This window comes from Lithobates pipiens, unplaced genomic scaffold (assembly GCF_037356315.1).
Source record: "Lithobates pipiens isolate NorthernLeopardFrog02 unplaced genomic scaffold, aLitPip1_a1.2 Scaffold_10, whole genome shotgun sequence".
NCBI classification, from domain to species: Eukaryota; Metazoa; Chordata; class Amphibia; order Anura; family Ranidae; genus Lithobates; species Lithobates pipiens.
In genome coordinates this window covers 95,296,417-95,323,035 of record NW_027507686.1, presented here as the reverse complement: position 1 = coordinate 95,323,035, position 26,619 = coordinate 95,296,417, and the positions used below count along the sequence as shown (strand labels likewise).

At 44.7% G+C, this 26,619-nt stretch overlaps 1 protein-coding gene across 2 annotated transcripts in view; it reads right to left on the bottom strand.

Moving 5' to 3' along the window:
- Window positions 1-26,619, bottom strand: part of ZNRD2 (zinc ribbon domain containing 2) — a 128,142-nt gene that overhangs the window by 16,368 nt on the left and 85,155 nt on the right. For both annotated transcript variants that reach the window (XM_077456873.1, XM_077456882.1), the window contains exons 2-3: window positions 20,507-20,655; window positions 20,331-20,415 (exon numbers count right to left, since the gene is read on the bottom strand). In XM_077456873.1, the coding sequence (XP_077312999.1) occupies window positions 20,331-20,415; window positions 20,507-20,655 (234 nt within the window). The remainder of the gene's footprint in view (window positions 1-20,330; window positions 20,416-20,506; window positions 20,656-26,619) is intronic.

Sequence of the window (26,619 nt, the reverse complement as noted above, 5' to 3'; positions counted from 1 at the left end):
AACAAGACTATGTAACTGCCAATTTGGACCTGCTCCTTTTGCAGCAAAGCACCAAAGCAGAACAGAATCCTCTGCCCCATCCTCAGCTCCTCCTTGCAGTTCCCATTCTTCACATTGCATTTACCTCCCTATCCAGAGCTACGTGCCTCACATTCATTTGGCATTCCATATCCCATTTTGAATCCTGAACTAAGCCATTCTAACAAATAATTTTAGTATTAAAATAACCCTGCTTTCTTAAGCCTGGTACCACATGATCAGATTGTTGGCCAACAAAGACAAAGATCTGTGATTTCTAGGAACACAGATCTCTCTCTTTGTCCAATGTCAGCATCCCACACAGTTAGTAAAAACACCCAGGGAACACATTTAACCATTTAATTGCCCCCTGATGTTAACCCCATCCCTGCCAGTGTCATTTATACAGCGACAGTTTTTTTTTAGCACTGATCACTGTATTGGTGTCACTGGTCTCCAAAAAAGCAGTAATGTCGCAGTCCCGCTCTAAAAAAAAAAAAAAAGCCCCTAAAGCTATCCCATAGTTTGTAAACCGGATTACGATTGAGCAAACCAATCAATATACGCAAATTGGTATTTTTTTTACCACAAATATGTACAATACAAATTGACCTAAATTGATGAAAGACATTTTAATTGAATAGGTTTTATAGCAGAAAGTAAATTTTTTTTTTTACAAAATTGTTGCTCTTTATAGCACAAAAAATAAAAACTGCAGAGTTGATCAAATACCACCAAAAGAAAGCTCTATTTTAGGGTAAAAAAAACACAGGGTACAGCGTCGCACGAACATGCAATTGTAAGTAAAAGTAACGCAGTGCTGTATAGCAAAAATGGCGTGGTCATTAAGGGGGTAAATCCATAAGGGGCTGAAGTGGCTCAAGTCAAACTAAAGGCAATTTTTTTCTTTATTTTTTAGTTTTGGATAGAGTGGAGGGGAATGAACACTGGTCAGGTTTTTATTGCCATCTGTGCCTGTGCTATCCTGTTCGGGATATTCACCTTCTATATCCCCCCCCCCCCCCCCCAATAACAAACACCTCCCCTCACCCCATCACATATTTCTCCCCATCAAAAAGCCCCCCATAACAGATCCCCCTCCATCACAAAGTCCCCCAGCAGTATCACACTGCCCTTTCTATAACACTGCAGCATGCTCCCTCCCCTCTGCTACCTTAATCACACAAGATGCAAAGCATGACAGGGCCGGACGAAGGGCGGGACTTTTCATGTGAAAGGCAGGGGATTGGTTACTAGGCAGTGGGGCGGTCCCAGCAATCAATCGCCTGCTTAACTCAAAAGGTCCCACCCTTTGTCCGGACCCATCATGTTTCTCGTCTTGTGTGATTAAGGTAAAAGGGGGGAGGGGAGTGCTGCGATGTTACAGGGGCAGTCCACAGGATGGTAAATCACTGCTGTAATTTGAGTACCCCTGGTCTAGAGCTTAGTAAATGAGAAGCTCTGCTGCCTTATTGGTATACACTTGTATTACTTGGCTACAAAACTGAGGACTCCCAGTAGTGAGGGGTTATATAGGGAGTACACTTCTTGCCTTAGGGCATGACAGTGTCCATCACCTATCAGTGGCCCTATAACCCACATAAGAACTATTGTTCTGTGTCCCCTGATGTACATCAAAGAAAAGGATTTTACAGGTAAACTTTGTGATTGGGGGGGGGACTGTTATGGCAAAAAGGAGGCCAGAGGACTCATACTGCAGTCTGCAGTATACTGTGCCCAAAGGCAATATCTTCTTGACCTTTAATATCGATTTGATAAACATATAAACCGAAGACCAAGTCGCAGCCTTACAAATCTGAGCCATAGAGGCCCGATAAGGCACCACCCAAGAGGCACTAATCGCCCTGGATAAGTTTGCTCTAACATGAGAAGGAAGAATTTTCTTCTTTAAGCTGAAGCTTGAATAATCACTTGACAAATCCATTTGGAAAATATTGGATTTTGACCCTGCCTGTCCACATTTTTGGACCCTCTGGCAGTACAAGCAAAGCATGTGTTTTGCGAACCTGAGCGGTCGCCTTTAAATAGACTGATCGCTCTAACTACATCAAGGGAATGTAGTGCCTTCTCTTCCCTAGATTGAGGCTCTAGGGAGAAAGAATAATATCTTTGTTTAAATTAAAACCTGTTACCACTTTTGGTAGGAATTCAGGATGAGGACATAAAACCCCCTCATCCTTATGCATGATCAAATATGGCAATATAAGACAGAGCCGCTAGTTCCTATACTCTTCTAGCAAAAGAAATGGCAACCAGAAAGATTATCTTTCTTGTCACAACCACCAAGGGAATATCTCGCAAGGGCTCAAACGGCTGATTCAGCAAAGCCGATAAGACCAAATTTAAATCCCAAGGATTTATAGGTGCCTTGATAGGGGGATTAATCAGTGTTACCCCCTCAATAAGCTACGCACCAAGAGTGGAAAGCAAAAGGCCATTGGAAAAAAAACACTGACAAGGCCTGGATCTGGCTCTTGATAGAAGTCAAGGCCAGCTTCATTTCAGATCCCATTTGCAGGAAATCAGGGATCCTGCCTATGACATACATCCTGGGGCGCCAACCCCTGGATCCACACCAAGAAACATATGCCTTCCAGACTCTATAGCAGGGATATGCAATTAGCGGACCTCCAGCTGTTGCAGAACTACAAGTCCCATGAGGCATAGCAAGACTACGACAGCCACAAACATGACACCCAGAGGCAGAGGCATGATGGGACTTGTAGTTTTGCAACAGCTGGAGGTCCACTAATTGCATATCCCTGCTCTATAGTAAATGATTCTGGAAGCCAGCTTCCTGGCATTAATCAAAGTAGACACTACCAAAGGAGATCACCCACGATCCTTTATAAAGTGGGATTCAACAGTCAAACCTGTTTAATTTTTCGCCCATAAGGTAGGATGGAATACCGGACCTTGTGCGAGAAGGTCTCGCTATAATGGCAGAGTCCGATGGACTCTTACTGCCATCTTTATGTTCTCGGTAAATCAAGATCTTCTGGGACCCGCTGTGGCCACAGAAATCACCTCCTTTCGTTCCTGCTTGATCCTGCGGAGAAGGCGCAGAAGTAGCAGAACTGGAGGAAACACATAGATCAGTAAAAAACTGATCCCATGGGAAGACTATTGCGTCTGTTCCGCCTGCTAGCGGATCCCTTATTCTCGACACAAAGTTGTCGACTGTTGTCGAATCTGGATGCGAATGGGTCCATATCCGGAATACCCCATTTCTGGCATATCGCTAGGAAGATGTCGGGCTAAAGAGACCAATTCTCCCGGAAATAATTGTTGGCAACGCAAATAGTCCACCTGCCAATTTTCTATTCCTGGAATGAAAATTGCCGATAGGCAAGAAATGTTGTGTTCTGCCAAGCTAGAACATTCACCTCTTTTTGGGCTGCATGACTTCTCGTACCCCCCCCCCCCCTGTGATTGATGTAATGGCCTTGATGATGATGGCCATGTTGGACTGAATCCTGACAGGACAGTCCCGCAGTCTGACAGTCCAAAATTCTAGGGCCAGACATACTGCCCGAATCTTACAAAATGTTGATAGGCAAGGTCCTCCAACCTGGACCATGTCCCCTGGACAGAATCTTCTTCCAGGGCTGCTCTCCAGCCTAGAAGGCTGGCATTTGTTGTTAAAACTTTCCAGGATACAGGTAGAAAAGATTTTCCCTTTTGCTGAATAACAACCACCAATTTAGGCTCTGACACATCGGGAGCCAAGCGTATTGGAAAAAAAAAAAAAAACCCAAGGCCTGAATCTTTTTATTCCAGACTGACAGGATGGTGTTTTGAAGCAGTTTTGAGTGAAAACTGCACGTAAGGGACGGCCTCGAGGGAGGACACCATTTCCTCTAACAATCTCATGCACAGCCGAATGGAAGGATTTTTCTTTGTTTTGATAAGTTGATTTAGTCCTGCAAAGGAACTGATTCTTGTCTGGGGTAAGAATACCTTCTTCTGTATGGTATCTATAACCAGCCCTAAGTACTGCAATCTTCTTGTTGGTTTAAAGAAGGAATTTTCTAGGTTGAGTATCCAACCCAGAGATTCCAGGTAGTTTACAGCGGTGATCATACTCTGGTTTAGAGCTGAGACTGAATGATCTATTAAAAGGTAGATTGTCTAAATAGGCTAGGAGCATTATGCTTTGAGCCCTTAATCTGGCTAAAGGAGGTGCCAGAATCATTCAGAACACCTGTGGTGCTGTGGCTAAACCGAATGGCAGGGCCACAACTGAAAATGATGATTTTACATTTCAAAGTGCAGAAATTTCTGGTGAGCGGGAAATATTGGCACGTGGAGATATGCATATTTGAGATCGATTGAAGCCAAAAAAAAAAATAAATAAATAAACTTTCCTCCTTGCAGGATGGGCACAACTGATCAGATTGACTCCATGCGAAAGGATCGGATGTTTAAGTGCAGATTCAGATCTTTGAGATCTAGAATGGGTCTTACCTCTCTGTGTGGTTCTGGAACCGTGAAAGGTTTGAATCAAAACCTGTGCCCTGTTCCACTAAGGGAACCTCTGATATCACCGACTGGGATAATAGATGATCCAGAGCCAGAAAGACTTTTTTCTCTGGATCCTTAGGAGCATTTGCCCTTAGAAAAATTAGGAGACAAACTCTTGGAACGCTAGTTGTAACCTAGAGAAAAAAACTACAGAAGCCACCCATCTGTCTTGACATTGTTCCCGACAGAGCTTTGAGAAATGCAGGAGCCTTCCCCCCACCCGAGTGAGCAGGGGCGCCCCTTCATGAGGAGGCTTTAGCATCCTGCTTTGTGAGCTTTCTGACCCTGGTGCTGCAGCCCTTGGGGTCTTCCCCTTGAACCTGACGGTTTAGGCCGTTGAGACTGCCTAGAAGCTGATGCCCCTGGCACAGGAGAGGCAGCACGCTTAAAGGAGAAAATATCTGAACTACTACTTTACTGGTAAAAGAGATTTTCCCATTAGAGATCTCTTGGATGTATTTTATCCAGATCGTCCAATAGCCGTTCACCATGAAAAGGGGAAACGTGCTAGGAGGTTTTTCCAGGGTGCTTCGGCTAACCAATTTTTCAGCCATAGAACTCTGCGAGAATGCACTAGTCTAAGCACAAGCCGTGAGGCTTAAATAGAATCTTTCATAGCATCTACTGTGAAACACAGTGCTTCTGATACACCAGCCCATTGCTGGGCCTGCTGACCAGGCAGAATCATAAGTATCTCCACAAACTGTTCCTTGGACTGGGATACACCAATTGCAGCAAGAACCAACTGCACTACTGAACTTGCTAAAGACATTACTTTTAGAAAAGTTCCAACTTTTTATCTGTTGGATCCTTTAACATCAGCGCATTAGCCACCGGACATGTGAGATTTTTGCTCACTGAGGTGACTGCATCAATTGCTGGAACCCCCCATTTTTTATAGAAAACATGAGTTAGTACTTACCGATAACTCCTTTTCCGGTGGTCTTCCAGGACAGCCCTTGAGAGATGGAGTCCCTCCCATCGACCCAGGAAACACATTGCCACAGTTCAAAAGGCGGTCCTTCAGGTCCCTGGTCAGTCATTTACAAAGAAGCGAAGGATGGAACTGTAAAACATAAAACCACAACAGGTAATAACGTTAGTACATCAATATAACAAAAGAAAGGGTGGGATCGTGCTTGTCCTGGAAAACCACCGGAAGAGGAGTTACCGGCAAGTACTAACTCCATTTTTCCCCAAGTGTTCTTCCAGGACAACCCTTGAGAGGATCCCCAAGTACTCACCAGATTGGGGGGGGACTGCGGCTTGGAAGACATTCCTCCCAAAAGCCTGATCCTGACTAGACATTAAGTCCAGTTGATAATGCTTTGTAAAGGTGGAAAAGCTTGACCATGTGGCTGCTTTACATACTTGCTCCGGGGTGGCACCAGCTCTTTCTGCCCAGGGTGCCGATAATGCCCTTGTGGAGTGGGCTTTAATACCCCCAGGAGGATCTTTGTTCAAAGACTTATATCCCTCTGCTATAGCTAGCCTATTCCACCTAGCTATGGTTACTTTTGAAGCTTTTTGCCCTCTACGCTGCCCGCAAAAAAGGACAAAGAATCAGGAGATTCTGAGTGGATTTGTTACCCTTAGGTATCCTAGGATGCACCTCCTTACGTCTAATAAATGAAACCGTCCTCTCTCATTTGATGCATACGGCAAAATGATGGGAGGACAATATCTTGTGACCTATGGAAACTAGATGCTACCTTTGGTAAGAACCCAGGGTCTGTCTTTAGGATGATTCTGTCCCCTAGAATCTGTAAAATAGGTTCTCTGATGGAAAGGGCTTGGATTTCAATAAACCTACGGGCTGAAGCGATTTCCACAAGTACCACCGTCTTAAACGTAATAAGTCTTAGAGAGGTTTCAGCAATAGGGTCACCATTTGAACCCAAGAAGGCTTTAAGCACAATTGCTAGATCCCAGGATGGAGCTCTGTTGTCTCTGACCAGATTACGTCTAGAAACTGCCTTACAGAATCTAGCAATTAAAGGACTTTCCTGTAACCGTTTATCTAAGTATACACTTAAGGCAGCTATCTGCACCTTAATAGTACTAAGAGTTAACCCTTTGTCTATCCCCTCCTGGAGAAATTGTAGGATATTAGCCGTATCCATGCTTTTCTCCTTACGGCTATTCAGCCAGCTATTAAACTTCCTCCAGACTTTCTTGTAAATGGCTCTGGTGACCAGTTTTCGACTTTGTAGCAAGGTCGCAATTATCCCGTCTGTCAGGCCCTTACTCTTCAAAATCGCCTCCTCAGAAACCACGCTGAGAGGTTCAGCGCGGCCACCTGCGGATGGCAGAGGTCCCTGCGACAGAAGGTCCTGTCTGCAAGGAAGTCTTAGAGGAGGATGGTCTGTCAACTGTAGCAACGTTGTGAACCACAGTCTCCTGGGTCAAAATGGTGCTACTAGAATTAAGCAGGTTTCCTCTGTGAGGAATTTTGCTAGGACCCTCGGGATGAGGTGAAGAGGGGGAAATGCATAGGCCAGGCTGAAGGTCCATGGAGTCTGTAAGGCATCTACTGCCAAGGACTGATCTCCTGGGCGTAGTGAGCAAAAACTGGGCACTTTTGCATTCTCTTTGTTTGCAAACAGGTCCACTACCGGTTTTCCCCAGTAAGCTGTTATAAGATTGAATACTTCTGGGTGCAAAGACCATTCCTGATTTGAAACTCTTTGTCAACTCAAGAAATCCACAGTGTTGTTCAGCTCCCCCTTCAGGTGTACTGCAGAAATGGATCCTAGATCGGATTCTGCCCACTGGAATATGTGTCTGGCCACCAACATTAAATGAGGACTTCTAGTACCTCCCTGTTTATATAAGCTACAGTCATATTGTCTGAGCAGACTTGTAGATGGTGACCCTGTATTGTGGTCTGAAAAGGCCAAAATAGCTCTTAGAATTGCCGTTAGCTTCTTCCAATCGGAGGAGAAACGTTTCTCTTCTGGGGTCCACCTGTCCTGGGCCCAGTTCAAGCTGAGATGGGCACGCATCCATGGTCAGAGTGGATGTGATAGGCAAGATCCAGAGAACCCCTTTGTTTAGGTTCTCTGTGTCCTTCCACCACCAGAGGGAGCGTTTTATCTTTGAGGGGGTCGATACTTCCACCTTTAGACCCCTGCCATTTAACTGTTCCAACAAGAACCTCTGAAGGTCTCTTTGGTGGAACCTGGCCCATTGTACGGCTAGAATGGCTGCTGTCATAAGGCCTAGCACTGACATTACCTCCCTTACTGTACATTTGGGACTGCTTTGAAGAAAATACATTCTCTGCCGCAGATTCAATATCTTTTCTTCCAGCAGTACTATTTTCTGGTCTACCAACATGATCCTGTAACCCAAGTACAGGATCTCCTGTTTTGGGGTAGTTTTGGATTTTTCCTGACTGATAATCCACCCCAATTGACTTAGGTTGAGCTGTTTCAACTGTAAGTCCTGAGAAAGCCGACTCTGAGTGGGCTGTGAGTAGTAAGTCGTCTAGATAGGGAATAATTAAGACCGACTGGAGTCTTAACGGAACTAGTGCCTCCCCGAGAACTTTGGAAAAGATCCTCTGGGAGGATGACAGTCCGAAGGGAAGTGTTCTGCACTGAAAGTGATAAACTTTCATGTCTATCTGAACCGCCATTCGAAGGAATTTTTGGCATTCCTTCCTTATTGGGATATGCAGATCAGCGTCCCTTAGATCCATGGTAGCCATAAACATCTCCTTCTGGAGAAGATTCTTTATTGAATAAATGGACTCCATCTGAAATTTTTTGGAACGGATGGAGTGGTTTCAGAGGTCGGAGGTTCACGATTAGCCTGAACCTCCCCGACGGCTTTTTTACCACAAAAATGTGCGAGTAAAAATCGCCCCCCTGTTCCTGAATAGGCACTGGTGTCAATACCTCTTGATTCACCATCTCCCCTATTAGTAATGGCAAGGCCCTGGCCTTTTTCTTAGTGACTTGGAAGTTTTGTCACCAAAAACTTTGAGGGTGGGCTGCTGTGAAATTTCAGCTCGTAACCTTTTTATTGTATTTAAAAAAAACCCGTTTGAGGTTGTCTTTTCCCACTGTGGAAAAAATTTGCTCAATCTTCCCACCACAGGGACCCCGATGTCACTGGACCTTGGGGTTTTGATTGGGGTGGTTAAGAAGTATGCCCCCTTTTCCTTTCCCCTTGTGTCCCAACCAGTGTTTGAGTTTGAAGTCCTTCTCTGACTTGGAGGGTTCCTTAGAGGGACGAAAAATCTTTCTTTGAAAATTTTTCTTTTTTGTGGGAAAGGTTTTCTTTTTATCTGCTGTCCTTTCTAAGGCTGTATCTAACGCTGCGGATTTAGTTGTAAACTTTCCGGAATCAGTGGATACGTCAGATGAAACTCGTGGCCTTGAAAAGCATAGGGAAGATTTTTAAGAGATCCCCTAGGAGTGCCTGCCTTTAGGTGTTCTTGAAGTTGTGACAACCAGAACTCCAGGTTTCTAGCTACACAAGAAGTGGCTAGAGCTGGTTTCAAGCCGGCCATAGAGCCATCCCAGGCCCTCTTTAAGACTGTCTGTTCTCCTGCTCATTGGGTCTTTTAAATGACTCGTATCCTCAAAAGCCAGATCTGCCCGCTTTGAGACACTGTACAGAGGGGCGTCTAGTTTAGGGTTTTTATTCCAGACCGCCTCTGGGCTCTCATCAAAAGGAAACATTCTTTTAAGGGAATTAGGAAAAAAAAAAAAAAAAAAAAACCTTATGCGGTTCAGACCACTCCCTATGGACAAGGTCAGAAAGCACTTTATGTATTGGAAAGACTTTTGCCTTCTTTTTTTCCAGAGCCTCATACATTTTATCATGTCTGGTTAATTGAGTTTCCTCCTCCTCAATTTCCAGCGTATCATAAATAGCGTTCAACGGCTCATCTACTTCCTCAAAAGACAGCTTGTATTTTGCGCCTTTGTTAACTGCCGCCCGATCCTCATCTTGATCTGAATCTGCATCAGAGGATTCAGGGCTAACTAACCTGGGGCTCCCCAGAGCTGGGTGTTGTAAGGCACGGTGAGAAGGAAATTGCAGTTGCTCTACTAGTGGAGGCAACTGTGCCTACATCCGTGATTAAATCCCAGAGGGATTTAAAAGTTGATGCCATTTCATCTTTAAAAAGGAGCCAAGAGATTTAGCCAAGGGAGAATCTGCCTCAGTTTTAAGTAAGCCTGCAATGCATTGCTTGCATAGTGCTTTGTTAGAGCCTGAAGACAATCTATTTCCACAATTTGGGCACTTTATGCGGCCTGCCTTGTCATCCCTTGGGTCCTCCTTAGCCTGAAATAGAGAATAGACATTCTTAGCATCAAACTCTATATCCCTCAGAGGCAACAACCACTGCATACATCCCATCAGGGAGAACAACCCCCTATTTTTAGGACTTTTACGGCACGTACACAATTTAAAGTTTTAAAATATAACAAAATTTATTACACACAAAATATAAATATTAAACACAAGAGAACATGTATAATAATCAAAGCACAATTAAAAATACATGCAAATGATATCCGTAATAGTAATGACAATCATAGATAGGTCACCCATATGACAATAAGTAGGCCACGATGCTTAACCACTTTCAGACCGGACCATTTTGCTGGTAAATGACCAGAGGTCTTTTTACACTTTGGCACTGCGCTGCTTTAACTGGTAATTGCGCGGTCATGCAATGTTGTACCCAAACAAAATTTGCGTCCTTTTCTTCCCACAAATAGAGCTTTCTTTTGATGGTATTTGATTGCCTCTGCGATTTTTATTTTTTGCGATATAAACGTAAAAAGACCGCAAATTTTGAAAAAAAATGATATTTTCTACTTTTTGTTATTAGAAAAATCCAATAAACTCAATTTTAGTCATACATTTAGGCCAAAATGTATTCAGCCACATGTCTTTGGTAAAAAAAAAGTCAATAATTGTATATTTATTGGTTTGCGCAAAAGTTGTCACATCTACAAACTAAGGTACGTTTTCTGGAATTTACGCAGCTTTTAGTTTACGACTGCCTATCTCATTTCTTGAGGTGCTAAAATGACAGGGCAGTACAAAACCCCCCCAAATGACCCCATTTTGGAAAGTAGACCCCCTAAGGAAATTGATAAGAGGCATGTTGAGCCCATTGAATATTTTATTTTTTTGCCTCAAGCGATTGAATAATGACAAAAAAAAAATTTTTTTTTTTTTTTTACACAAAGTTGTCACTAAATGATATATTGCTCACACATGCTATGGGCGTATGTGAAATGACACCCCAAAATAAATTCTGCTGCTTCTCCTGAGTACGGGGATACCACATATGTGGGACTTTTTGGGAGCCTAGCCGCGTACAGGGCCCCGAAAACCAAGCACCGCCTTCAGGCTTTCTAAGGGCGTAAATTTTTGATTTCACGCCTCACTACCTATTACAGTTTTGAAGGCCATAAAATGCCAAGATGGCACAAAACCCCCACAAATGACCCCATTTTAGAAAGTAGACACCCCAAGCTATTTGCTGAGAGGCATGTTGAGTCCATGGAATATTTTATATTTTGCCACAAGTTGCGGGAAAATTACAAACTTTTTTTTTTTTTTTTTTTTTTTCACAAAGTTGTCACTAAATGATATATTGCTCATGCATGCCATGGGCATATGTGAAATGACACCCCAAAATAAATTCTGCTGCTTCTCCTGAGTACGGGGATACCACATATGTGGGACTTTTTGGGAGCCTAGCCGCGTACGGGGCCCCGAAAACCAAGCACCGCCTTCAGGCTTTCTAAGGGCGTAATTTTTTGAGTTCACTTCTCACTACCTATTACAGTTTTGAAGGCCATAAAATGCCAAGATGGCACAAAACCCCCACAAATGACCCCATTTTAGAAAGTAGACACCCCAAGCTATTTGCTGAGAGGCATGTTGAGTCCATGGAATATTTTATATTTTGCCACAAGTTGCGGGAAAATTACAAACTTTTTTTTTTTTTCACAAAGTTGTCACTAAATGATATATTGCTCACGCATGCCATGGGCATATGTGAAATGACACCCCAAAATAAATTCTGCTGCTTCTCCTGAGTACGGGGATACCACATATGTGGGACTTTTTGGGAGCCTAGCCGCGTACGGGGCCCCAAAAACCAAGCACCGCCTTCAGGCTTTCTAAGGGCGTTACAGTTTTGAAGGCCATAAAATGCCAAGATGGCACAAACCCCCCCCCCCCCCAAATGACCCCATTTTAGAAAGTAGACACCCCTAAATTTAGGGGTACACTAGTGAGACTAGGTAATAAATGGCGGGTGCCCTGAAACTATAAAAAAATAACTAACCAACCAGCGTCACCTGTAACAGTTATATGGTGATCACTGGTGAAAGGGTTAACTAGGGGGCAATCAGGGGGCTTTATGCGGTAGTATATGGGGGTCCCTGGCGCTATAAAAAGCTGCGGCGAACCTAAATACCTACCTGCCTAACTAGCGTCACCTGTGACACTAATACAGCGATCAGAAAAACGATCGCTTATTAGGCTGGGTTCACACTGGAGCGATGCGGGAACGCCACGAATGCGCGGCGGGTTCCCGCATCGCATGCCTCCCGGCGGCAGTTCACACTGCCCTATGCGAACTGCTGGGAGTGTCAGTGAAATGTTAATGACACCCCCAGATCAGTTCGCATATCGCAGTGCGATCTGCAAACTTGGATCGCATGGTGTGAACACCCATGCGATCCGATTCTGCTGCGGACCAAAAAAAGGGTCCCGTGCGAGTTTGCGGCGGGTGCGGCGGGTGCGACACGAATTCAGCCATACTATCTGTATAGCTGAACTCGAATCGCACAGAGATCGGATGTGATTTGCACTGCAGTGCGGTGCGAATCACATCCGTTCTCATAAACCGCTGCAATGTGAACCCAGCCTTAGTGACACTGGCGACGGGGGGTGATCACGGGGTTAAACCTTTATTGGGGGGGTTAGGGGGGTACCTTAGAACTAAAGGGGGCTAACCCTAACTGCCCTAACAGTTATTAGTCACAAATGACACCTGCCGGGTGATCAGGGGGTTAAACCTTTATTAGGTAATAAATGGCGGGTGCCCTGAAACTATAAAAAAATAACTAACCAACCAGCGTCACCTGTAACAGTTATATGGTGATCACTGGTGAAAGGGTTAACTAGGGGGCAATCAGGGGGCTTTATGCGGTAGTATATGGGGGTCCCTAGCGCTATAAAAAGCTGCGGCGAACCTAAATACCTACCTGCCTAACTAGCGTCACCTGTGACACTAATACGGCGATCAGAAAAATGATCGCTTATTAGGCTGGGTTCACACTGGAGCGATGCGGAAACGCCGCGAATCCGCGGCGGGTTCCCGCATCGCATGCCTCCCGGCGGCAGTTCACACTGCCCTATGCGAACTGCTGGGAGTGTCAGTGAAATGTTACTGACACCCCCAGATCAGTTCGCATATCGCAGTGCGATCTGCAAACTCGGATCGCATGGTGTGAACACCCATGCGATCCGATTCTGCTGCGGGCCAAAAAAAGGGTCCCGTGCGAATTTGCGGCGGGTGCGGCGGGTGTGGCGGGTGCGGCGGGTGCGGCGAATGGCTGAACTCGAATCGCACAGAGATCGGATGTGATTTGCACTGCAGTGCGGTGCGAATCACATTCGTTCTCATAAACCGCTGCAATGTGAACCCAGCCTTAGTGACACTGGCGACGGGGGGTGATCACGGGGTTAAACCTTTATTGGGGGGGTTAGGGGGGTACATTAGAACTAAAGGGGGCTAACCCTAACTGCCCTAACAGTTATTACAGTCACAAATGACACCAATGCAAAAAAAAAAAAAAAAAAAAAAAAAAAATGACATTGGTGTCACTGTGACTGGGGGGCAGGGGTAATTGGGGGGGTGATCGGGGGGTAAAGGGGGGGTGTGAGTGTGCCTGGCATGTTCTACTGTGTGTGGGATGTGTTGGTGCAACTCACTGATCCGCTCTCCTCCGTGTCGGAACGAAAAATACCGACACGGAGGAGAGAATACATCACTTCCTCTCCTGTGTTTACATTACAGGAGAGGAAGTGATGTCACCGGGGATTTCCATTCGTCGGGAGCGATCGCGAGGGGGTGGCCATGAATGAATGGCCGTCCCCTCGTCCGGGATCGCTCCCGAACGAAAACCGACCGCCGCAGGCACCGGGCGGGGGCCCGATCGGGCCCCCGACCCGCGGGAGGCAAAGGACGTACATGTATGTGCTTATGCCTGCCCGTGCCATTCTGCCGACGTACATCGGCGTGCGGCGGTCGGCAAGTGGTTAAAGACCCTACATGTTTCGGAGCAATATTGGTCTCCTTCATCAGGGGTGTATAGAGCACAAAGGGCACATTGTCTGGTGGAGGGCATAAATAACAAAATGTTAATAGACACAACTATAGGGGAAGACCAGGATACATGAAAATACTGTTTCAGATTACTTACTCGGAAAATTACAGAGACGGATGCATGTAATGAAGGTAATTAAAAGAAACAAAACACAAGCAAATATCCTGCTGGGAGTTTTAGTGCACCAGCATGAGTAGTATACGGCTGGGGAGGCCTAAAGCAAGGGCCCCAAACCCCTGTCCGTTAATGTGGGAAGGGCTGTAGGTTTGGGGCCCTTGCTTTAGGCCTCCCCAGCCATATACTACTCACGCTGGTGCACTGGAACTCCCAGCAGGATATTTGCTCGTCTTTGTTTCTTTTAATTACCTTCATTACATGCATCCATCTCTGTAATTTTCCATGTAAGTAATCTGAAACAGTATTTTCATGTATCCTGGTCTTCCCCCTATAGTTGTGTCTATTCTATTAACATTTTGTTATTTATGGCCTCCACCAGACAATGTGCCCTTTGTGCTCTATACACCCCTGATGGAGACCAAGATTGCTCCGAAACGTGTAGGGTCTTTGAGCATCGTGGCCTATTTCTTGTCATATGGGTGACCTATCTATGATTGTCATTACTATTACAGATATCATTTGCATGTATTTTTAATCTTGCTTTGATTATTATACATGTTCTCTTGTTGTGGTGAACATACATTTATATTTTGTGTGTAATAAATGTTGTTATATTTTAAAACTTGAAATTGTGTACGTGCCATAAAAGTCCTAAAAATAGGGGGTTGTTCTCCCCGATTTGCTGTTTATACAGGATGCGGCACAACACTACCGCACACAAATGCTTAGTCATCATTTGATTTGACTGCATACATCCTGGACTGTGAGGTAACCTCCACCGTGGGGCACTACAGATCCTAGTCTTACAAACACCACAACCCCCCCCAGACCACCAGAGTAATGGCTTGCCCAGTAGCCTACCTGGGATTGGCTGGTACCTGCATCCGTCGGAGTATCTTGGGGATTAGCCTCCATTTTCCCCCTCTCGTGCTCCGGATCCCACTGCTAGTCCAGTATAGCTGGACGCTGGTCGGGACACTGTAGGCACAGCATGGGATTTCCCTCGCCTCCTTGTGCCCCTAGAGACCCGGAAGTCTTGGCACACTGCCGGAAATTACGCTCTGTGTCTCCGACCCCCACCGCGACAAGGAGCTGAGATGCATGGATCCACTCACCGCTCCTGGGGGAACCGGCATCGTCCTGTCCCTGGCACACCAAGGAGGGGGGTAACGGGCCTGCTCCGGTCAGCTGGACGGTACCCGAGCCCTTAAACAAGAAGGTAAGGACCCCACTGGAGCCTCCAGATAGGACCCGGTCCCCTTGTGTGGCTCCAGACTCTTCAGGCAGCCCCTGAGAGATGAGTCCCTCCTGGTTCCTGGCAACATGTTCCTCCAATGGAGAAAACACGAATGACTGACCAGGGACCTGAAGGACTGCCTTTTGAACTGTGGCAATGTGTTTCCTGGGTCGATGGGAGGGACTCCGTCTCTCAAGGGCTGTCCTGGAAGAACACTTGAAAAATCCTCTTCCATAGGATAAAGTGTGGAGAATTTCTTAGGAGGCCAATATCGTTTATCTGGATGTTACCATTCAGAATACATTTTAATACTTTTTTAGCCATGCATGAATAGGAAAAAAAAAAAAAACATACCTAGACGGGGGAGGTGCTAATGAACCCAAATTAGAGGTGGGTTCCTCAAGAGTCAGGCAGCAAAAAGGTTGAATGAACCAAGTCAGTAAGGGAGTGCACAAGCAACCTGTCTTGTGATGCTACTCCTTTAATATTAGGATCCTTGGAAGAGGATAAATAAGTATCTGCCAAATATTTGGGAAGATCCCCAGCCTCCTGCACCATAAGAGGGTCCTGAGCACTAGATGGGAATCTGCTATGTTTAGCCCCACTATGGAGAGATATCATAGCATCAATCTTCTTTCCAAATTACAAATGGTAGAAGAAAAAACCTCTTGTGTGATATATACCAGGACTGAGGTGTCTAGCACAGCTGTAACAAGTTTCCCCTGACGGCTAAATCTGACCAGCCGCATCCCTCTCAGAGGATGAAATTCTTTTGGAAATGGATTTAGTTTATTGTGAAACCACTGACTCCTCTAGAACCCTTAGAGGAGTTCCTGGTCCCATTACCACTCATAGCCTGAAGCATAAAGCAGAGGCACTACCAGCAAAAGAATATACACTGGCTATAGTCCTGCTCTATAAGCTGCTATTAATCCTAGCCTGGTAAAGTATAATGTGTCAAAGGGAAATGCCCGTGTCACCAACCTGAAACAAGCCATCCTCCTGCTCTGTCCCTCCACAGCCAGCAGCCGCTACACACAGTGCTTTAACTTCCTCCACATGTGGCTAACCCCGTTAGCCATGCCCCCCCGGCGGTGGCTCAGGCATCCTGTGAAACAGCAGACATGGCGGGGGGACTGTGCAAATCCTCCACTGAGCAGCTGCGCGGTCTGTCTTTTTTTTTTTCTTAAGAGAAAAAGGCCAACATTGGGGGCACAGGAGGAGAACCAGTCCCCCCTTTCACACATAGGCATGACACATAGCCATGAAAGCATTATACATAGAAGGAGAAATTCCTGAGAAAATCTCCCTTACCTTTCCTTGCAGCAGGGTTATCTGAGATAAACCCAACCTTCAGCCTTCACGGTGGGCTCCGTACCATCAGGGAACCTTCAGGAACAGGGGAACCTCAGGTTACCCACAATCCTGGACCTGCGACAGCACACTTCCAGCACCCTGCAATACTTTTTGGCCTTACTACCAAAAATTATTGGATTCCAGGGTCCAGCTTTCTAAAAGAGAAGCATTCGCAAGCAAAACCTTGTTTCTTTGGACAAGAGGCTTGGGTACCATTCATTTAGCCCATGAAAGGACATCAGAACGGATCCAGTCTGCATGGCTAGCGCCAGCAGGGAAGCTTCCAGTGGAGTTCAGTACAGCACATGTTTACTCATGACCAACACCTTAAGACACTGTCGAAAAAAAACTGAGGACTCCCAGTAGTGGGAGGGGTTATATAGGGAGTACACTTCTTGCCTTAGGGCATGTCAGTGTCCATCTATCAGTGGCCCTATAACCCACATAGTAAGTACTATGGCTCTGTGTCCCCTGATGTAAGAAAAGACAGACACATTTATGTTATGTCTTAATTTTCACTAAACTAAAACTTGTACAAACAAAATCAATGAGGTATTATCGGTCTTACAATGGCATTTGAATTTCCACAATGCTCGTCTATAGGGTATGGTCTAAGGCAGGGGTGGGCAACCACTGGCACTGGTGCCACAAGCTGCACTCAAAGCCTCTTTAGCCGGCATTTAACACTAGAGCTGCACAATTAATCGTTAAAAATAAATTGCGATCTCAATTCAAACCCACTGACATCTCTATTGCAGAGTTTTCCGATTCTTACAAAGTAATCAGTATTTTTATGCTTGAAAATTACTTGGAACCGCAAACATTATATATAGGTTGGACTTGATGGCCTTATGTTTTTTTTTTTTCAACCTCACCTACCAAGTAACTATGTTAGCAGAGACCCTAGGGAATAAAATGGTGATTGTTGCAATATTTTATGTCACACTGTATTTGCACAGTGGCCTTTCAAAACACAATTTTTTGGGAAAAAATACACTTCAATGCATTAAAACGAAACAGTAAAGTTAGCCCAAATTATTTAAACGTGAAAGAGAATGTTACACCGCGAGAATTGTGATCTAAAAAAAAATAAAAATAAAAATAAAAATCCCGATTCTCATTTTAGATGGAATCGTGCAGCTCTACTTGACTACCTCCTCCATCAGCAGAACAGCGCAGGGAAGTCAATGAGACAATAATGCATTCCAATCTCAGAATTCCCTATGCTGCACCTGTATTGAGGGGCAGGCAATGTGCCCCCACACATTGTAAAAGATGGAAAACATTGTTTGGTTCTCAAACTTTGCTGTAGCTGCGATGGGGGGGTGGCCTCCCCCATTTCCAGGAGGACCTTCATTAGCCACTGCTAAAGCCATTCACAGTCCTGCTAGCCCCATCCATCATAATGTAGGAATAAGACCCGCTTCCTACCAATGCCACTACCAATCTCAGAAAGAAGGGATTTCACTGATTAAGAAAACCACAATCAGGTGACAGTTTGTGGAATTACTGTTGAGCTTCTGGGAACTTGAAATTATTCCTGAACCTCTGTGTCACTTACTACCGAACCCCTGCACTCTGTGTCCCTTTAAGACACAGACAGTATTCAGTGCAATTAAAATAATAATCACACCCAACTTTTGCTGCGGAACACTTTCCCAGCTGCGGGGGCATGATCCTGCTCACAGGCCCACTGCTTTCAGAAAATAACCCCGACCTGAGCTCATCCATTCCAGATGCTTGTATGTGACATCCCCAGATGAGAAGGGGGTTACAGTGATGGGACAGATGAGGGGGGGGGGTCAGTTTGGAGCAGATGAAAAGGAGGGCCAGTGGTGGGACAGAAAAGCAGGGGGGTAGAGCAGATGTGAGAGGAGGTGTATTGGTGGGATAGGGGAACAGAGGTGGGGCAGAGGAGCATGGAGGTACAGAGGTGAAATAGATGTGCAGGAGGTACATTGGTGGGGCAGATGAGAAAGGGGGTTACAGCGGTGGGGCAGATGTGCAGGGAGGTACAGTGAAGGTACAGTGGTGGGGCAGATGAGAAAAGGGGCACATTGATGGGGCAGATAAGGAGAGGGGTTACAGTGGTGGGACAGAAAAGCAGGGGGGTACAGCGGTGGGGCAGTCTGAAAGAAGGTGCATTGGTGGAAAAGATGAGTAGAGGAGAGGGTTACAGTGGCTGGGCAGATGTACCCGGGGGGGGGGGGGGACAGTCGCAGAGGAGACGGGAGGTACATTCGTGGGACACTGATGGGGCAGATGAGAAAATGGTTCAGCGGTAAGACAGAAGAGCATGGAGTACAGCGGTGGAGCAGATGTGCAGGGTAGTACCATTGCAAATGTGGGTCAAATGTGCAGGGGGAGAGTACAGTGGTGGGACAGATTTGCAGGGGGACAGTGATCTGAGGTGTGAAGGTGCATGAATTAGGACTTATCTGAGGCGTGAGAGTGCAGGATGTTAAATTTCTCACTACTCAAGTAGTAAACAGCATTTACTTTATAAAAAAAAATATATATATAATTTTCGTGATCGAGAGTGTGAAGTTGACGTTTTTTGTTATAAAATCAGCACGCTCAATTTGAAGACATTTTACGGCACACTGTGCTCAAAAGGTTGTCTACCCCTGGTCTGAGGTCTAAAAGACCAAAGACATAAAAGCTGTTGTGACTAATGGTGGGTGTCCCAAATCATGGCAGCGCTCCCTGTTCTGTGGTATTGTGCAGTGAAATCACAGTTTTAGAGCACAGGTCACAAAAGCCTTAAGCCCCTTTCACATGTGCAGATCCGTTATTACTCTTCCGTTTGCTCTGCGGGGATCGCTCTGTTAATCCCTGCTGAGCCGGTGGATGACAAGTCCGCCTCTGCTCTCCCCTATGGGGGGGTCAGATGATTACGGATTGCCTGTCCGTTTTCATCCAATCCGATAGACGGATGGAAATTAAGGTTTGCATCTGTCTGGATTTTGCGGATCGGCGCAGATCACATGTCACCGCTGACATCCGACGCTCCATAGGAGGTGCATGGAACGCCCATTCAGATCCACCTGAAAAAACTGACAGGCGGATCTGAGCGGTCCGCACATGTGAAAGGTGCCTTATACTTTGGGCCTTTGGCAAAAAATCCATGCAACAGATTTTATCTTCTAGAAGAAAAATATCACGGTCCAAAAGGAGGACCTATGTTGGGATGGAAAAGAAAAATCTGCTACTGTTCCCTTCAACAGGCCAATGCTAGCCTCCTGAACACAGCTTTTCACTTCTCTTATTTGACATGGTTCATAAGCCCATGTTAGAAATTTACAGAGAATGCAGCAGTACCCTACAGTTTGCTTAACCTAAAAAGAGGCCATATCAGGCATACATGTACAGCGAGCCTGGAAAGTTTGAGCGGTTATATATCACCAATTCATTTTTCTAGATTAAATACAGTTTCTGAAATAAGTTCCACACATAAAAACAAAAAAAAGAATAAGCATATGTTACTGCAGACAGAATAAATACCAAGGTAAAAAAAAAAAGCAATTATAGTAAATGGAGTAGAGTAGAATAGAGTACAAATACCTCTAACTAGCTGTCAAAAATATTAATAGAAGACAAATTTGAGAGACTGCGGACGCAAAAGGGAAACAAAAACTATAAACTTTATTTGGTGACATTCCTATCAAATGTTTTCTTACCTGGGTTGTCTTTTTCAGTGTCAGAATCAAGTTCTTGACAAGAGATACAGAGTAATTTCTTCTGTCTGTCCTGTAACAATATAGTCTACCAATCGGCAAAACAGACAAGCATGTTAGTCTTTTACATAACAGCAAGAGAGTACACTTTCCTATCACAACAATATTTAATTACTTACTCCACATATATCACAGCTTTCCCCAAGCATTCTGTATCCCTTTAACAGATAATCTCCCATCAACCGGCTAACCTTGTCTTGACGCTCTTGGCGTGCTCTCACAATTTTCATGTCTGGCTCAGATGGGGGAGACCAGTTATCATCATCACCTAAAAAAATAAATAATAATAATAAAAAAAATAAAAAAAAAAAAAGGCAGAAAAATAAAAAAGTCATTATGTTGACTGCAAAAACATACAAATAGTTAATTTATACTCAAAAAAAAAATCTTAAAACTGCAAACAAAGATTCCTTAAAAGTGGAATTAAACTCCCCTATCTTTTTCAGCCAAGGAAGCTGCCATCTTTGCCACTGTTTAACCACTTTCAGACCGGACCATTTTGCTGGTAAATGACCAGAGGTCTTTTTACACTTTGGCACTGCGCTGCTTTAACTGGTAATTGCGCGGTCATGCAATGTTGTACCCAAACAAAATTTGCGTCCTTTTCTTCCCACAAATAGAGCTTTCTTTTGATGGTATTTGATTGCCTCTGCGATTTTTATTTTTTGCGATATAAACGTAAAAAGACCGCAAATTTTGAAAAAAAATGATATTTTCTACTTTTTGTTATTAGAAAAATCCAATAAACTCAATTTTAGTCATACATTTAGGCCAAAATGTATTCAGCCACATGTCTTTGGTAAAAAAAAAGTCAATAATTGTATATTTATTGGTTTGCGCAAAAGTTGTCACATCTACAAACTAAGGTACGTTTTCTGGAATTTACGCAGCTTTTAGTTTACGACTGCCCATCTCATTTCTTGAGGTGCTAAAATGGCAGGGCAGTACAAAACCCCCCCAAATGACCCCATTTTGGAAAGTAGACCCCCTAAGGAAATTGATAAGAGGCATGTTGAGCCCATTGAATATTTTATTTTTTTGCCTCAAGCGATTGAATGACAAAAAAAAAAATTTTTTTTTTTTTTTTTACACAAAGTTGTCACTAAATGATATATTGCTCACACATGCTATGGGCGTATGTGAAATGACACCCCAAAATAAATTCTGCTGCTTCTCCTGAGTATGGGGATACCACATATGTGGGACTTTTTGGGAGCCTAGCCGCGTACGGGGCCCCCGAAAACCAAGCACCGCCTTCAGGCTTTCTAAGGGCGTACATTTTTGAGTTCACTTCTCACTACCTATTACAGTTTTGAAGGCCATAAAATGCCAAGATGGCACAAAACCCCCACAAATGACCCCATTTTAGAAAGTAGACACCCCAAGCTATTTGCTGAGAGGCATGTTGAGTCCATGGAATATTTTATATTTTGCCACAAGTTGCGGGAAAATTACAAACTTTTTTTTTTTTTTTTTTCACAAAGTTGTCACTAAATGATATATTGCTCACGCATGCCATGGGCATATGTGAAATGACACCCCAAAATAAATTCTGCTGCTTCTCCTGAGTATGGGGATACCACATATGTGGGACTTTTTGGGAGCCTAGCCGCGTACGGGGCCCCGAAAACCAAGCACCGCGTTCAGGCTTTCTAAGGGCGTTACAGTTTTGAAGGCCATAAAATGCCAAGATGGCACAAACCCCCCCCAAATGACCCCATTTTGGAAAGTAGACACCCCTAAATTTAGGGGTACACTAGTGAGACTAGGTAATAAATGGCGGGTGCCCTGAAACTATAAAAAAATAACTAACCAACCAGCGTCACCTGTAACAGTTATATGGTGATCACTGGTGAAAGGGTTAACTAGGGGGCAATTAGGGGGCTTTATGCGGTAGTATATGGGGGTCCCTGGTGCTATAAAAAGCTGCAGCGAACCTAAATACCTACCTGCCTAACTAGCGTCACCTGTGACACTAATACAGCGATCAGAAAAACTATCGCTTATTAGGCTGGGTTCACACTGGAGCGATGCGGGAACGCCACGAATGCGCGGCGGATTCCCGCATCGCATGCCTCCCGGCGGCAGTTCACACTGCCCTATGCGAACTGCTGGGAGTGTCAGTGAAATGTTACTGACACCCCCAGATCAGTTCGCATATCGCAGTGCGATCTGCAAACTCGGATCGCATGGTGTGAACACCCATGCGATCCGATTCTGCTGCGGGCCAAAAAAAAGGGTCCCGTGCGAATTTGCGGCGGGTGCGGCGAATGGCTGAACTCGAATCGCACAGAGATCGGATGTGATTTGCACTGCAGTGCGGTGCGAATCACATTCGTTCTCATAAACCGCTGCAATGTGAACCCAGCCTTAGTGACACTGGCGACGGGGGGTGATCACGGGGTTAAACCTTTATTGGGGGGGTTAGGGGGGTACATTAGAACTAAAGGGGGCTAACTCTAACTGCCCTAACAGTTATTACAGTCACAAATGACACCAATGCAAAAAAAAAAAAAAATGACATTGGTGTCACTGTGACTGGGGGGCAGGGGTAATTGGGGGGGTGATCGGGGGGTAAAGGGGGGGTGTGAGTGTGCCTGGCATGTTCTACTGTGTGTGTAGAGTGTTGGTGCAACTTACTGATCCGCTCTCCTCCGTGTCGGAACGAAAAATACCGACACGGAGGAGAGAATACATCACTTCCTCTCCTGTGTTTACATTACAGGAGAGGAAGTGATGTCACCGGGGATTTCTATTCGTCGGGAGCGATCGCGAGGGGGTGGCCATGAATGAATGGCCGTCCCCTCGTCCGGGATCGCTCCCGAACGAATACCGACCGCCGCAGGCACCGGGCGGGGGCCCGATCGGGCCCCCGACCCGCGGGAGGCAAGGGACGTACATGTATGTCCTTATGCCTGCCCGTGCCATTGTACCGACGTACATCGGCGTGCGGCGGTCGGCAACTGGTTAATCTTCAACTGCTATGGTGCTGCACATGTGATTCGTTATGACACCAGCCATTGGATGGTTTGATAGTTTGGCTGAGAGCACAGCCAATGTGCAGTTAGCATTCCCGGCATGCCTTTTTTTAAAAATTTAAATCGATGGGTTTACTTCCCCTTTAAGTGCGAACATAAATGAGGTTTGAAAAATAACATACATACATGAATATAAAAATTTCCAAAGTAAAATTGTTACTGCAATACTGCAGAAATGTTTTTCACAACACTTGTCAATTCTGGTAAAAATATTTTGCTTGCCATGTTACTACTAAAGAAACCGGTCTAACAGGTGAAAGTCTACTTTGTGACCATATAACTTCTAGGGCTAGGTCACACCAGCAGCCATGTTGTAATGTGGCCTCTGATGTGCGCTGTGGAGTACACAGTGGTTATTACATTTTATCAACTTTATTAGATCAAAATGCACGTGGATTTAAATGGGCCTAAGCCCCAAGGTAGCGTTAAAAATCTTTTAGGAACATCAGCTCTCTTGGGTATAACCATTGCAGTTGGTCTCTCCCTTTTGGCTTACTATGAAAAGCACAAAGGACCCCCTCCAAAAAAGGAGATGCATGGCTACAAACATCCTAAGATTGACAGCTCAGTAAAGGTGACCAAAAAGGATGGTATATGGCAGCTTCCACACCCTGGTAATGTAGTAACTTAAAGACCACGTACCCACAAGCAGAAATCCAGGTACCTATATGCACCACAATAAAAAGGCAGGGACAGGAAGGAATAAATCAACAGAAAACTTCAACCTTCCATACACCCACCACTGCATTGCTGCCTGCAAAGATGTCAAGACTGTTATATCTTCATACTAGCTTACTTTCAACCAAAGAGTAACAAACACTATTTAATTAGGTAGTAAATGGACACATTAGGGTGACCTATAGCTCTACCCAGCCCACCGCATTTATAAACCCAAACAAGATCTGCGCTTAGATAAAAATAAAATAAAAATGTAGCACCCAGAACTAATTGACATATACAACATACATAATACAGAGAGGGCACATCGCTAACTCAATAGTCGCAAAAAAAATAAAATAATCACATGAAAGTCCACATATAAAATGGATAGTGAGAAAATCCCCACAACGACACTCGTCACCTCTGTGGGGGGGTTCAAGGGTACATTCTGGAACCCATTGACCCTCAAATTACAGAGAGGTCAACAGTAGCATACAAGGAATCGAGGGCCGGATGACACAGCCAGAAGCCCGCTATGATCTTCGCGTAATCCATCACTAAGGTCCCTAGAGTATGCGGTTTTGTACAGTCATCTAGCAGAAAAATCTTAATTTCTGGCAGAACCTTCAATGAAGAGAGAATATACGTCTTCATCTACTCCAACTTCATTTTTTGCAATACATGTATAGGCCCCAGTATCTTCATAGCACACACTAGAAATAGGACTTTCCCTTCCATTGGCTTTCAGCGTTCCAGTTCACAGCCCCCGCATTTGCCACATTTTTACAGAGGATGCCAAATACACCGACCAGAAGTAACGCTCCTGGGAATTGGGGACTATAATGTAGACTACATTTCCAGTCTACAGCTTAGGCCAAATGTACCAGAAGCAAAAAGTAGTTGGTAATAGTAAACACCACAGAGAAATCATGCAAACAATAAGGACCCCAAGATCTAGCATTGGGGCATCACTTATGGATACATCTTTTCTCAGTTTCTAATTTATGGTACACAAAGGTCTGCTTCCCCTTTCCAGAAATTACAGCACTATTTAAAACTACTATACAAAGAGAGATGAACATAAAAATACACACATACAACAATATACAGTATCTCAGAGGAGTACACGCCTCATTTTTGTAAATATTTTATTATATCTTTTCATGTGACAAGACTGAAAAAATGAAACGTTGCTACAATGTAAAGTAGTGAGTCTACTCTAAAGCTTGTATAAAAGTGTAAAATTTGCTGTCCCCTCAAAGTAATGTCCAAATTGGGTCCAAAGTGTCAATATTTTGTGTGGCCACCATTATTTTCCAGCACTGCCTAAACCCTCTTCGGCATAGCGTTCACCAGAGCTTCGCAGGTTGCCACTGAGTCCTTTTCCACTCCTCCATGACATCATGGAGCTGATGGATGTTAGAGACCTTGCACTCCTCCACTTTCCATTTGAGGATGCCCCACAGATGCACAATAGGGTTTGGGTCTGGAGACATGCTTGGCCAGTCAATCACCTTTACCCTCAGCTTCTTTATTCAAGGCAGCGGTCATCTTGGAGGTGTGTTTGGGGTCCTTTTCAAGTTGGAGTACTGCCCTGCGGCCCAGTCTCCAAAGGGAGCGGATCATGCATAGTTTCAGTATGTCACAGTACATATACTAATATCACTGAAAAATATATAAAAATATTCCTCACTGATCCCAGCGCTCAAAAGAAAGTTAATCAAGAACTAATTGCAAGCTGCTATCATAAAATAAAATCATAAATGTGGGAAACACAGACCACGCTGATCTGTGAGTCAAAAGTGAAGTACTGCAAATCTGAAAAGGTATTGCTGTAAGGAGATCAAGGAACCTTTACTATTGATGTTGACAACCGTTTGACTTTGGGTATAATGAGAAGCATCTCCATAAAGAATCCGGTGAACCAATCATAATAATTGGTGATGATGTGCCTGTTAACCCTTTGAGTTCTGGTGAGTTTGTTACCATAAGGGGTGTCACCGATTGTGAAGTTTCTGTGCACTGGTGTTTCTGACTTGGAGATGGACTTTCTTCTCTTTTACATCATCTTGTGATTAGAGGTCGACCGATATGGGTTTTTCTCTGGCCGATGCCGATATTTAGAAATCATGGCGGCCGATAGCCGATATATGATGTCGATTTTTTTGGGCCGATATGTTAGGCCGATTTTATTTTATTTATTTTTTTCCTTTTTTATTTATTATTATTTTTTTTTTAATCCCCCTTGATCTAACACACCTTTCCCACTGGGGCGTTTTTCAGGCGCTTTTGGGCTAAAAATAGCGCCTGTAAAGTGCCTGCAAAATGGCTCCCCTGCAGTCTGTGTATAAGACAGAGTGCTTTCACACTGAGGCGATGTGCTGGCAGGATATTAAAAAAAAGTCCTGCAAGCAGCACGTTTGGAGTGGTGTATACCGCTCCTCCACCACTCCTGCCCATTGATATGAATGGGCACCACTGCCGAAGCGCATGCAATGTGATTTGGCAGCAGTGCTTCATGGGCGCATTTAACC